Source organism: Camelina sativa, chromosome 14, assembly GCF_030686135.1.
Source record: "Camelina sativa cultivar CO46 ecotype springtype chromosome 14, ASM3068613v1".
Classification (NCBI taxonomy): Eukaryota; Viridiplantae; Streptophyta; class Magnoliopsida; order Brassicales; family Brassicaceae; genus Camelina; species Camelina sativa.
The window spans coordinates 12174516-12187763 of NC_141893.1; the positions used below are offsets into that span (position 1 = coordinate 12174516).

Sequence of the window (13248 nt, forward strand, 5' to 3'; positions counted from 1 at the left end):
TTTGATACGTTACCATTGGCTCTATACTTGGCAATCCTTAAGCAGCCGTCTCCTCGTATAACTTTCCAACAGAGATCGTAAAGACGAAAGGGGAGAAGAGAGAGAGAGAGAGAGAGAGAGAGAGAGAGAGAGAGAGAGAGAGAGAGAGAGAGAGAGAGAGAGATAGTTTTTTACACCATCAAATTTTAAAGATCATCCATTAGAGATCATCCGTTCTAATCATATATTGGAAACATATCATTCATTTCTTTTTATTTTTAAAAGGCAAATTAAATCAGAAAATTAATCCATCGCATTTAGGGGTTTGCCAGGCCTTTTGTATTTAACATTCGCTGCATTGTTTCTGTTCGAGAAGGTTAAACACTAATTCCGTTTTGGTCATTCTTGTTTTCATCTTTGTTTTAGCTGAAAGAATTATCTTTTAAGTTATGTAAGATTTCATGTTTGCTTTAATCATTGATGGGATATCACTTGCCTATGCGTTGGAGGAACCTGGATATGAAAGACATCTTCTTAGAGCTGTCCATTGGTTATTTGGTTGTGCCTCAGTGATTTGCTCCCGTTCATCACCAAAACATAAGGCACACTGCCGCACTGCTACGTTCTTACTTATCTTCCATCATATATAGTACGGTCATGAATTTTGTCATCTCTTCTATTTGGCAACTTTTCTCTTGAATTTATAATTTATTGTTATGAATTATGTCCCATCGATCGATTTTGAATGGGAAAAGTGTGTTTTAAGTTTTTATCGTTAGAATTGCATGATTATATACGAATAGGTCAAATAAACCTTACGCCAAAACAGGAGGTGGTTTAATCTTCGTTGATAAAATGTATCTGTTCATGAGGACGATACCATCCATGACAAAGTTCATTTCTGTGATTCGACTCAACTATATTGTGCATCTCCATCTTTCTGAAGTAAATTTCTAAAACCATATAAAACCCATAAAACAATTGTAGGCTAGTAGCTTCATTTTCTCTAATCATGTCCAAATATATAATTAACAGTGTTAAAAGAAAGCGATAGGCGGTATCTGGGCGGTGACCGAGCGCCTAACGCCTATAACGCTTAGTCGGAACATAGACGGTTTTTAGCCGGTTTAGGCGTTTACAACATAAAACATTATATATAAAAAATTATGTTAAAAAAATAAAAAAATTATAAATTATAAACAAAAGTAAGCAAAATATATTTATTTAAGTTATATTAACAACATATAAATGTTTATAATTACGTATACAGATGTAAACCTTAATAATTTAAATATATATAGTTAAAAATCAAAAATAAATATTAAAATAAAATTTATGTAATTTTAAGCGGTTCAGACAGTCATCTAGGCGTTTGTTGAACGCTTAGCGCCTAGACGGCCGCCTAGACCGCTTTCTTTGAACACTATTAATTAACAATGTATATATGCATCAATCTATATATGCATCATATGCATGCTGTTGGAGATAAACTACAAGGAAAAGTAATTTAATAAACTACAAATATATGCATGTGTCTTTTTGTTCACTTACCTATATAACCTATCAATTATATATATTTCGAATATTCATTTTTTTTTCGAATATTCATGGTTAGTTATTTTTTTCTGGTCCACTGGGCTTATATATTAATTATCCTTGCTGTATATATTTATATGCTCTTAAGCAAAAGTTAGCATTATTACTTTACTGCAGAACCAAAAAGCAAAAAGTATATAATCGTGAGAAAATTAAGATAAACGTCTTTTACTAAGCCCGATAGAGAGACGCCAATTATCAAGGAGATTATCCGGCACAAGTCCGGCAAGAAACCACTGAAGGGAATGAGCCCAAAACGGCGAGCAACGTGATCCGATTCCGATCTGCTCCACCGCCGCTTTTGCGTAGACTTCCGGCGACGGTACAAAGAAGCTTGGTTTATCTATAGCTGCAACCTTTGAAACCATCCTCGTTGCCACATATAACGGCACCTGCCAATTTGGTTGACACACGAACGTGTATATAATATAACGTTATTACTGGCGGACGCACGTTGACCGTGGGTGTGGCACGTGCCCCACTCTATTTTTTGTTTTTCCTTGAATAAACAGTGTAATATTTATTTATATACCCCCTAATTTAGTTATTAGTCTTATATATCTTCTTTTACGCATTACATGGTAATTAATTAGTCCGAAAATATGCTATAATACACACATAATATACGTACCTGGCATTGGACATCAATACCAAACTGCTTATATTCCACATGTAGAGATCTTGAGAATGCATCAACATAACTGCATACACGTTCATGCATGTGTTCATAGAGTTATTAATGTGACAATCTAGTAGATATGTAATACTATAATGATAGAGTCTACTGAGATGAATAATTTAGGCTAGTAAAAATTTAGCAGTAGTACTATTTATTGCTTTCAACGTAAGAACGCAATAGTTGTCTTTTTTTTTTACAAATAACCACACGCTAGACTCTAACTCTTAAGGTTCTCTATCTCGTGTGGTTTATATATACTTCAATATTAGTTTACTTTGAAGCATATATCCACCTAACTGAAGTAATAAATAAGAAAGTCACGTACGTGTCTTCATCGGGGGAGATATATGCATCACGTGAACTGGAATAAATTAGACGTTCTTTTGGATAGTCAAGCTCCACAAAGTGCTAATTGCGTATTTATTATACAACAACTACCAAGAAAAAGAAAGATCGGAAGGGAAACCTTAATCTAACAATATTTTGCAACTCACCACTATTCACTTTTGTAGCAGACCTTTATTAATTTGAGAATTCAGACTAGAAAGAATTATACTTATGTAAATTTAGCTGAAGTTCAAAACAAAAGAGTTTATAGTGTACTTATTCCTTTGTCAAACTAGATGTTTTCTAAATTTTAACTTTATGATCATAGACAAAAAAAACTTAAATTAAAATAACTTAGTAACAAGCTTTGTGATATTTTATTTACTAATGTCCTTATTAGCATTTTTCTTATGATCTCAAAAAAGTAGTCACGGTCCTGTTGGTTAGTAGTACGTATTTATGTATAATTTGTGCAGTTGAACAGAAAAAGAAAGAAGTAAATGAAAAGTGAAAGTGGTTAGTCGTCCTTACGCTTTGGTGGCGGCGTAGATGGCATAGAGAGGATGAGAAGGGACAACAACGGCGGCACCCGAGCTAATATTGACGATGGCTCCTCGGCGGCGGTGAAGCATTGGTCTGATGAGAAATCGTGTGACCCATGTGGTTGCTTCAAGATTAACCCTCAGAATATTGGTCCACGTGAGTTGGTCAACCTCGTGGAAGAACATAGCTGATGGGGAGGTTATCCCAACGTTGTTTATCAGAACACCAACTTCAACGCCTTTGATCCCTTCCTCGATTACTCCATAATCTCCTCCTACACATTCAAAAAAAAAATATATATATATATTATATATATATATAACAAAAAGAAAAACACTTCTAAAAAACTTCCAGTGTAATAAAGTCCCTTAAAATAGAAATGAAACACTTTCATAATTGTAAGAAAACTTCACTTATTGCTCAGAAATATTAGCAAAGTTAATTTTAAAATATTGAATTCTTGAGTTTAATCTTGTAATTAAACTGCATGTAATAATCTATAAGTGTACTTATGTACTATTTATTTGCAAATCACATTATATATAATAAGTGTAAATGTATATTTACCCTGGTTGTTGAAACAAGAACAATTACTCTTAATTACTATCATCATGTACTAGTATTTATAATCGTACACACACCCAGTAAAAGTGTAAAACTATGTAGTTATATATAGACTAGTTCAATATAGGATTGACCAAAACTAAGAAGTGCATTAACTATAAGGGATTACCAGATGAGAAGTCAAATGGAATGATCTTGATCTTGATGTGGGGAAACTCTTGTCGGAGATCATCAGAGACAGATTCAAGCTTCGAAGGGTTTCTACTGACTAGGATGAGGTTAAGGCCGTGTTTGGCCAGCTCGTGAGCAAAGGCGCGTCCGATCCCTTCGGTGGCTCCAGTAACCATAGCCCACGAACCGTAACTCTTGAGCCGCTTCGGGTTTGTGAGGAGGAATCTTGTGACGAACCATTTCAGGACAGGAAAGAATAGTCTAAGAAGAGAGAGAAAGCCTATGAAGCATACGACATGGAGGTGCCATGGCTGACTCTCATAGATGCATGCTCTCTGCATGTTCTTCTTTCTCTTTCTTTCCTTTTTTTCCTTCTGGTTGTTTGCTTATTATTTGTCATGTGATTTTGGCTTGGAGCTAACTAACTCTTTATGTAGGAAACTTAGAGTTGAGAGAGAGAGAGATTTATTTTGTTTACTATATTTCATTGTTGAATCTTAATTACTTTCCACATAGTGAGTAAATCTACAATAACTTCTAGCTTACAAGTTACAAAGAAAGGCCAAATCAATATGAAACACAAAAAGGATGAATATTTATTCTCTAGGGAGATGGGTAGGTTGGGTGAGGTCTCATCCGTGACACAAAATCATCTACGCTTACGATATAAATTTTGATGTTTTGTAATCTTTTGTATTATCGCATTGTTTGGTATTGCTATTAATAATCATCTATCTTTGTTTTAGTGTCTCATATTTCAATCTTAATTTCTTTTCCTTATGTTTTGCTTACCTTATCCTTGTTGTTTTCTCTAATTTTGTGAACTTGTTTATTTTTGTTTAAATAACTATTATGTTTTATTACAGCTGTAACTTATATTTAAATTAATTCATATCTTAAGAATATAATAAAGTTATATGAAGTTTATATAATTAATATCATTGGATTTTTGAATGGTAACAATTTTTAATTTGCTATGGATCGGTCATATTCCTGAGGTTGGGATACTTCTCACTAAAAAACGTCGCATTCAATTTGTAACTTAACGTTTTTGGTGATATCAGATAAATAAACACGCTGTCTAATCTTGTGTACCAGGATGGATGGATATCTTATATTCTGCTATCAAAGAGAATTTTTAAAACTGGTAATAGAGACGTACGGGAAGAAGATGGTGGTGTCGTCCTCTCTCGGTTGCAGAGTCGACAACGAAAAAGCGTGCCCACAAGTTTCTCTCCAATAAATGAACTCCTTAAAAGATCTTACACACATCTAATTTTGGAATGCCTAATTAAACGAATTGACCTCTTTGCATATCTAGATGACTAATAGGATTTCTCCTAAGGATAAAATTCTATTTGTAGGTATTTTAGGTTAGGGTTTTCTACAAAGTAACGGGCTAACGAGGTTTCAAACAAAACGACCATCCAAATTGATGTCAGAAACAAACAAACAAAAATCAACCATATTTTCAAATTAGTTTCAGGCTTTTCTTTTCATCCATATAATCAGATTCAAATGAGATTCTTTGCTCAATCTTAATTTTACTATGCACAAAATGAGTTGAGATGACAATAATCTTTTTTTTGCAAGAAAGGACAAAGTCATTATACAGTTAGGATAAGTGACATTTCATTCAAAAAATAAATATAATTTTAATAAATAAATAAAAAATCAGTGTGCACAAAGGAAAGAATATGATTCTTTATAGGAAAATTGGTAGGTTGGGGTTGGAACAAATTACCAGAAAAGGAATATGCAATCAATTGGTAGACAATCTTTTTGGTGTCAAATTTAATGACTTAGTATTCATGGTAGATTTTAGACATTAATCACGTTATTATATTGTTCAGCTAAATCAGCTCAATTTCAAAATATCTTTGAGGTCTTCCTTTTCATTCATTTATTTCGATGCTAGTTTCGTTCCATCCCAGATGCTAACAACAATAGTATAGACTATTCCCTTGTTGCCTCCACATATAGTCTAAACTCTTAAGACAAGCTTTTCTGGTTAGAGCAAGTTATTTCTTGCGTTTGGTTGTATACGTCAATTCCAAAGCTCAATTCTTGGGAATAGAGAATATAGTTAATGAGTGGTAGGTATGAGGCAGTCGAAGTACAAAAACGGCTAGCTATTAAAGAGTCGAAATGTTTTGTTTCGTTAGATGAGGATCATACTCTCTCATTAGAGAGCTATTCAAAAATACTACTACCTTTTTACAGTCATTCAGAACTTTAAAAAGTCGTTTCCGACACAAAACTTGTTAAGTCATGGAACAGATGTTTCACTTTTTCTGAAAAACTTGGGAGAAACAAACAAACCCAACTGTAAGTAATAACGTACTGCTCCATTTCGGAGTCCTAATAGAACATTTCTAGGACTAAGAAACTGAACAACTAAGATGCAAAAAGCTCGCAGATAATCGAGACATTATTCAGGTTATATATACAAGACGACACCTATCATTCTCTGCTTACGGGTCGACAAAGAATGGGAAGAATAGAGAAGAGAGACTTGAGTAATTTATGTGTTTCTTTTGTGTGTAGTTTCATGTGAGAGACCTAAGTGTCACCTGTCTTGTTACAAGATGGAGGCTAGGAGCCACAGATGCAATAAGAGACTGTACACCATAACGCCAAGCCTTGCTTGAGGACGGCTCATTAATACTCTTCCACCTGAGACCCTGCATTGCAGAAATCAAACCCCGCGCTCAAATTAGATAAAACGATTCTGGGAGCACTTTCAGATCATTTTTTTTTTGATATTGGTGAGTGTTTTACCAGATTCCATCAACCCGATCTGCTATCATTTTTCCTTGTGTTGGAATAAGACCAGACATATTGAGAGATTTGAAGACATGGCCTGCAAGGAATATATATATGTGTTTAAATATGAGTCAACTGAGAGGCTCATATCATACTTTAAGCAATAACCGAGATAGATATGTAGACGCCTGTGTTCTGACCTTTATCTTCATCTGTTTCGTTGTGGTTCATCAGATGCTCGGACTCTGAATCTATGTTGATAGAAAGATGATCTGTCGACCCCTTCCTCACTGTTCTCACTTGCGCTGCTGTAGGCACGGGTGATATTGATTTTTTCCCCAAGGCTCCCTGAGCAATAAATGGGTTCAGTCAATCAAAACATAGCAAGAGATCAATGCTAAATTTTATAGTTTAAGATCATAACTTAGCTGCGGATAGACTGAACAAGACAAGGGTCAAGGAATTAGCTGAAATAGCACAAGATAAAATATTACCTTGTCCTCAATCTCGGATATCTCTGAGGTAGAAGGTGCTTCGAAGATGCTTCTTTCGTGAACAATATCAGTCTGAATCGCTTTGCTTTGAAGTTTATCTTCAAATTCTTTGACTTTCAATGATAATTTATCGACAAGTTTTTCACTACTGGCCAACTTTAAACCAAGTTCTTGGGCCCTTGATTTTGAACTCTCTGATTCTAGGAGAAGGGAAGTTATCTTTCTCTCTAGTGCTTGTACGAGTGTCCATGACTCAGACAAGTTTGGGTCTACAAAAGGATCACTGCCCGCCAATATACCCAGCAGTTTTTCCAAACCAGATATTAGCTTGGACAGTTCAGTCTTTGCCTTCACTAACTCTAGCTCGGTCGTACTATCTGCTTCAGCCGCCTCCTTCAGACCTTGAATTTCAAGATCCTTTTCTGCCAAGGTAGAATTGAGCTCTTTTTGTTCATATGATAAAACGTCTATCTGATGCTGCATCTCAGCAACGCTATCAACAATCGCAAATAACTTCTTTACATCATATGGATTCCGTGGATCTAACTCATTGACTGGATCTACTGAAGGCACCTCAACACCATTTACTTTTTCAAAAATGGCACGCATATCAGATGCTGGAACTAGAGTTTCCTTTGCTTCTGCAACTCGAAGCAACAGCACATGGCATTTCAGTAAAGTGGCTAGCATGCTAAAAAGATTTAAAGAAATAAGAGACAACAAAAGAAAATATTACCTTGTTCTTGACCTAATACTTTATCATGTAATGTAGACAGTTCCACTTCTTTTTCATGCCATATCTCTTCCTTTGCTCTGAGGTTTTCCAACTGAAGTTTAAGATCTTGGCAAAGCTCTTCCATAGATTCCACCTTGGCCTCAGAACTTGAAACCTTAGTTTGGTTTAAATCTCGTTCTAACACAACCTTTTCTAAAGCGACAGATGCTTCTTTTAGTCTGTTCTCCATATCTCGGATTACAACGGCAGCTGCTTTATTTGTTGTCTCAAAGAGTTTAAGAGTAGTACATGCCTTCCCTGCGGCAGAAGATAAATCTTTTACTCTCTGGGCGCAATCACTTACATCAAGCTCCTGTAGGTGTTCAGTTGATTCAATCTCACCACCGTTCTCAATTTCTTGGAACTGAACCAAATCTAAGAGGTCATTTTTCACTTCCAACTGCAGTTCTCTGACAGCCGCACCACATGCAGACATCAAAGATGAAAAATCATTTTGTAATGCAGATATCGTGGTCTCCTGTTCGCGGACAATATCTTCCGCACTCTTCACCTGTTCTTTCAGGGACTCATTATGACCCAATACATTTATCACATCACCCCTAGCTGATGTTATGTTTTGCATCAACACTGCAATGAGAGTATCAATGGAAGTTGAGAAACCCTCAAAGTTAGTCTCGAGGATTTTGTTTCTAAGCCTGACCCCCTCTGCCATCTTCCTAAGAGATGAAGAAATTTCATCTTCAGCGGCTGCATTCCCTTCGCTATTCTCAAGCTCTGTACTCACTGAATCATCAAGGCCATTCAATAATGATGTTGCCACATATGAATCGTCCTGAAAATATAAACAGCGTTATCAAGAGAGCAGCCTAACAAAAAATTAGCCAAGAGAAAATTCAGTCTGGCCTATCTATATTGCAAAATGCACACATGCAAAGTAGATATATATTTATTGACAAATGTTTCACAGGATAATAATTCATCGTGATATCTCCATTAATCAACTTCTACCCAGAACAGATTCTAACTAATGTGTGCATCATCGGGACAAATGTTTCACAGGATAATAATTGGAGATCCCTAGGTGTCTATCTTTGGAACCATCAACTACGTAAAAATAGGAGTGATGAAGGGCAACTGTAAATTTTTATATGAAAAAATTTAACACACAGAAGAAAGAAAATCTGGTAATGTTAGAGACTACGGTTACCTCAGCGTTGTCCATTTCCCCTGCCAATAAACCCTTGATATCTCTAGCAATGACATCCATATCTCTAAGGCTATTGAATTTCATTTCAAGGAATTCATTCACCCTGGAAATTAGACCTCCATCCTTCAGTAGCATCTGGAGATTATCAAGATGAGAAATAATCTCCAAAGATTTTATCTGTGAGTTTCCACTTGATCCAGCTAACTCTTCCATGCATACATTAAGTTTACTACTAAGAGTTGATATCTCGACTTCAGCTTTCACCATTTCTCCTTGTAAAGCAGAAATACTATTCTCTGCCTTCATTAGTGCGTCCTCAAGGGATCCTATTTTCAAGGAAGCATCAGCCATCTTGCGACGCTCAAACTCTGCCTCACTTTTAAGCTGCTCTAACTCATTCTTCAAATTTGTAGTCAGAACTTTTTCATCTTCGATTTGCTTGGACAGCGAATCCATGTTGCTTTCTGTCTGAGCAAGTGTTTCTTCAAGTGAATTTATGGTGCTATGTGCTTCTGTTAATTTGTTATTCTGAACTGAAACTTCTTTTTGCACCATCTCTAGCTCCATTTCTGCAGCAGCAGTTCTGCTTTGAGCCTCTTCCTTTTCACTAATAATATCAGATATATTTTTTTCAGCCTGCATGAGTGCAGCTTCAAGTGTGCTTTTGGTTGCAAAAGCTTCGTCCAGTTCGCTAGCTAATGAGGACGCATGTGCAACTGCTTTTTGCAGCTTAAGTTCAATAATTTCCTTGGCAGCTTGGACTTCTCTATTCTCCTCATCAAGCTGATTGATGTTACCCTCTGCAGTAGACAAGGCATCCTCAACCAACTTCAGGGATGTTTGGGTCTCTGCTAATTTACTGGCTAACGCATCGGCTTCTGCCTTTACTTTTTCTAGCTCTTCTTGTTCCTCTACTCTGGCCAGCTGCACTTCTTTGAAGTACCCAGCAAGTTGGGAAATCTTTTCTGACGGATCCTCAGATACTAAATCAACAGGGAGAGCTATAATATCAACTGATTTCATCACTTTCTGCAACAATGCGTCATTTAGAGATAATGATTGCTTGTGTTGATCTCTTTCGTCTTTAATAGCAACAAGCTCAGTCTCTAGCTCTTTTGTGCGCTCTAAGTCTCTCGATAACATATCTATCTGATTCTTGTAGCCATCAACTGTACCACCAAGCTGCTGCAACTCGAGCATCAGCTTCTCGATTTCAGATTTTTTCTCATCCAACTGAGTTTTAAACTTTTCCCTATCTTGGACTAGTCCCTTACCTTTCTTGATAGCCATAGAAAGTTTGTCTCTGAGTAAAGCAGATTTCTCCTCTGATCGCTCAAGATCTTTCTCCAAAGCAATTTTTTCTTCTTTCACAAAAGCCAGTTCTTGAGATGCGGTTTTTAGCTCATTTGAAAGATTGCTTACCTGCAAACTAACCTGCACTTCCTCTCCTAGCATTTCCTTACAAAGTGACAACTCTTGATCTCTCACATAAAGGAGACTTTGAAAGCTTTCAAATATTTCTTCGTTGCCATAAGAACTGTCACTAGAATCCCTGATGTGCCTTTCTATCTTTTCGAAGGATCTATCAACAAGTAAATTGATAGCTGAAGAAGGATGATCTTCGGCTCCTTCTGTCATCAAGCCAGAGATTTCCACAAGTCTCCTCACAGTTTCATCTCTCTCCAAAGAAACTCGCTCTGCAGTTTCCTCCAATTTTTTCAAACTGAAAGTTAAATCATCCAGCTCTTTTCTGATGTTATCTTTCTCCTCCATTTGTGCTGAAAGAGACGTGCTTACACTTTCGATCTGGTTTTGTAAGGCACTAACTTCATCTTTTCCCTGGAGAAAAGATTCTCTAAGCCAAGCTAGGCGACTTTCTAAGCTGGATTGAGAAATCTCCTCTGGTAGGTCAATGGAGGAGATAAAATCTTTTAGTCTGTTGTATTCCTGGGAAACATTTGTGAGCTCTTTCCTCTCTTCAGCAAGTGACCTAACTTTTTCAATGATATCAGAAGACTGACCTGCTTCAGGTGTGTCTATGTTGGACAGGATAGTTTCAATATTTTCAATGATTGTGTTCTTCATCGATATCATTTCCTGATATGATGCAACCATAGCATCGGATTTTGCTAACTCGCCTTTTTCGAGTTCAGATTTATCCAATGCTGTTGACATCTCTTGTAGTTTAATCAAACACTCTTCGAGTTCTTTTGTTTTCTCAGCCAGAGACTGTTCCAACTCTTTCTTGGATAGCTCATATGCTTCCAGGGATACGGACTTATCATTCAATTCAGCATAGCATTTCTCAAGTTCATCAGTCTTTTCGGCTAACGATTGTTCCAGCTGCCCCTTCACTGATTCAGAAGCTTCAAGGGCAATCTCCTTCTCTTGTAATTCAGTCAACCTATTCGCAAGCTCTGTGGTTTTTTCAGACAGTTGATGTTTCAGAGCATCCCGGTTCTGAACTAACGCCTTCCCCTTTGTTACGGCCATGCTGAGCTTTTCTTTTGTGTTAGAACACTTGGTCTTTTCTTGGTCAAGCTCTGCCTTCATATTCCCAAACTCTGTTCTCATAGACTCAATCATTTCTTTATCTGTGTTCACTTGTTCAACAAATTTCCTATTCTCATCTTCTAGATGAGCAAGTCTTTCAAACAGTGATGCTTCCTTCTGTTTGAGCTCAAGTAACTCAGAACAAGCAGCACCGAGAGCTGAACCAAAATCCTCTTGGAAAGTAAGATCCAACGCATCACTAGACAAACACTTCCTTAACTGATCAGCACCGTAGTAAAACTCAGTATACTTGGCACCTAAAAAGGAAACACGGTTCTCCAGATGAGCAAGCTTTTCAGAGATAGTAGAACCATACTGCAGCTCCTCCTGCCCAAATACATTACTAAGAGAAATCATGATCCTATCAGTAGCAGCCTCAAGTTGCTCATCGTTCTGTGGCTGATGAAGACCCAGCTCAGAAACTGAATTCGACGAAGAAAGCACAGAAATCTTAGTGGTGAGATCAGAAATCTCAGCGTCCTTCCCGGTGATAACCTCGTGAAGCCCCCTGAGAGCATCCTCATGCTGAATACGCTCTTCCTTGGCTTCTTTTAGAAACTTTGAGAACCGGCTGACAATATCCACACTAGTGTTCCCATCTTCACTTTTCAAATCATTCTCACCAGTCAAAAGCTTAAACTGCTCCTGAAGCCCTGCAAGTTCCTTCTCCCAATCACCACCTTCCTTCTCATTCTGTAAGTAGAAAAAACAAACAATGAAACAAACAGAAACAAATGGGGAAATCGAAACTTATCATAAAAAAAAAAATCACAAACATTGAATTGATTTGGAAGCTCTCCGTTATTATCATCGTCGTCATCATCTGTCGTGGGAGCTTCTTTGCTGCTAGGTGTATCAAAATTCAACTCTTCAGGAGCATCAACAAACATATCTTCCTTACTATCAACGAAACTTGTTCCCTGCAACAAATACTACCAGCGATTTCAGCATCCAACAACATAAACATAGATAGAGCAATGGTTTAAAAAAAAAAAAAAGAATTAGAATAATATCTCACCTGGTCAGGATCAAGCTCTTGTTGCCCATTAGACTCGTCTTCAATCTTAACCTCATCAGCTACAGAATCAACAGAGTCCTGGGGGAGATCATCATTCTCGTGCATTATCTAAAATACGATCCCCAAAACAGATCTACCACCAATTCCGGAGACCGGAGAGAGAGATTAGCCAATATATTCGTAATCAAACAACACGGGAGAGCGAGAGAGAGAGAGACCAAAGAGAGTCGAAAGGGAAGTGTGTGAAACGGCTAGAGTCAGAGAGATCCGTGAGTAATAATAAATTAGAGAGGGGAGGAGATAGGAAGAAGAGGCTATACATACATACAATGTAATAATAATAAGAAAGAAGAAGAAACGTTGCAGCAGCACGACCGACGCGGTGCGTTTTGGTTTTTCTCCTCTCTCAAACTCCTTTTTTTTTCCTTGTGTGTGCGAGTATGATTGTGTCGTGACATTGAAGTGGGTGATGTGTTTCATCCAATGAGAAACGTTTGCTTCCGTCCACGTGACTTTTATTTTGGTAATGTAATAATAATTTTTAAGAAGGATCCACAACTATTTTTTTAAAGTCAAAATGTATATTGAATGTAAGACAAATTTAGAATATAATCA

At 36.9% G+C, this 13248-nt stretch overlaps 2 protein-coding genes across 2 annotated transcripts; both read right to left on the minus strand.

Moving 5' to 3' along the window:
* Nucleotides 1-1403: 1403 nt before the first annotated feature.
* Nucleotides 1404-5148, minus strand: LOC104741318 (very-long-chain 3-oxoacyl-CoA reductase-like protein At1g24470). Its single transcript, XM_010462153.3, has 4 exons — nucleotides 3858-5148; nucleotides 3113-3398; nucleotides 2207-2276; nucleotides 1404-1967 (listed from the first exon to the last, which is right to left on the minus strand). Exons 1-4 carry the CDS (start codon nucleotides 4198-4200, stop codon nucleotides 1728-1730), a joined length of 939 nt encoding a protein of 312 aa, XP_010460455.2. The 5' UTR covers nucleotides 4201-5148; the 3' UTR covers nucleotides 1404-1727.
* A 945-nt stretch (nucleotides 5149-6093) lies between these two features.
* Nucleotides 6094-13111, minus strand: LOC104743551 (trans-Golgi network-localized SYP41-interacting protein 1). Its single transcript, XM_087484651.1, has 8 exons — nucleotides 12634-13111; nucleotides 12392-12535; nucleotides 9063-12308; nucleotides 7856-8687; nucleotides 7120-7760; nucleotides 6826-6973; nucleotides 6641-6722; nucleotides 6094-6543 (listed from the first exon to the last, which is right to left on the minus strand). Exons 1-8 carry the CDS (start codon nucleotides 12736-12738, stop codon nucleotides 6441-6443), a joined length of 5301 nt encoding a protein of 1766 aa, XP_087340777.1. The 5' UTR covers nucleotides 12739-13111; the 3' UTR covers nucleotides 6094-6440.
* Between the last annotated feature and the right edge of the window lie 137 nt (nucleotides 13112-13248).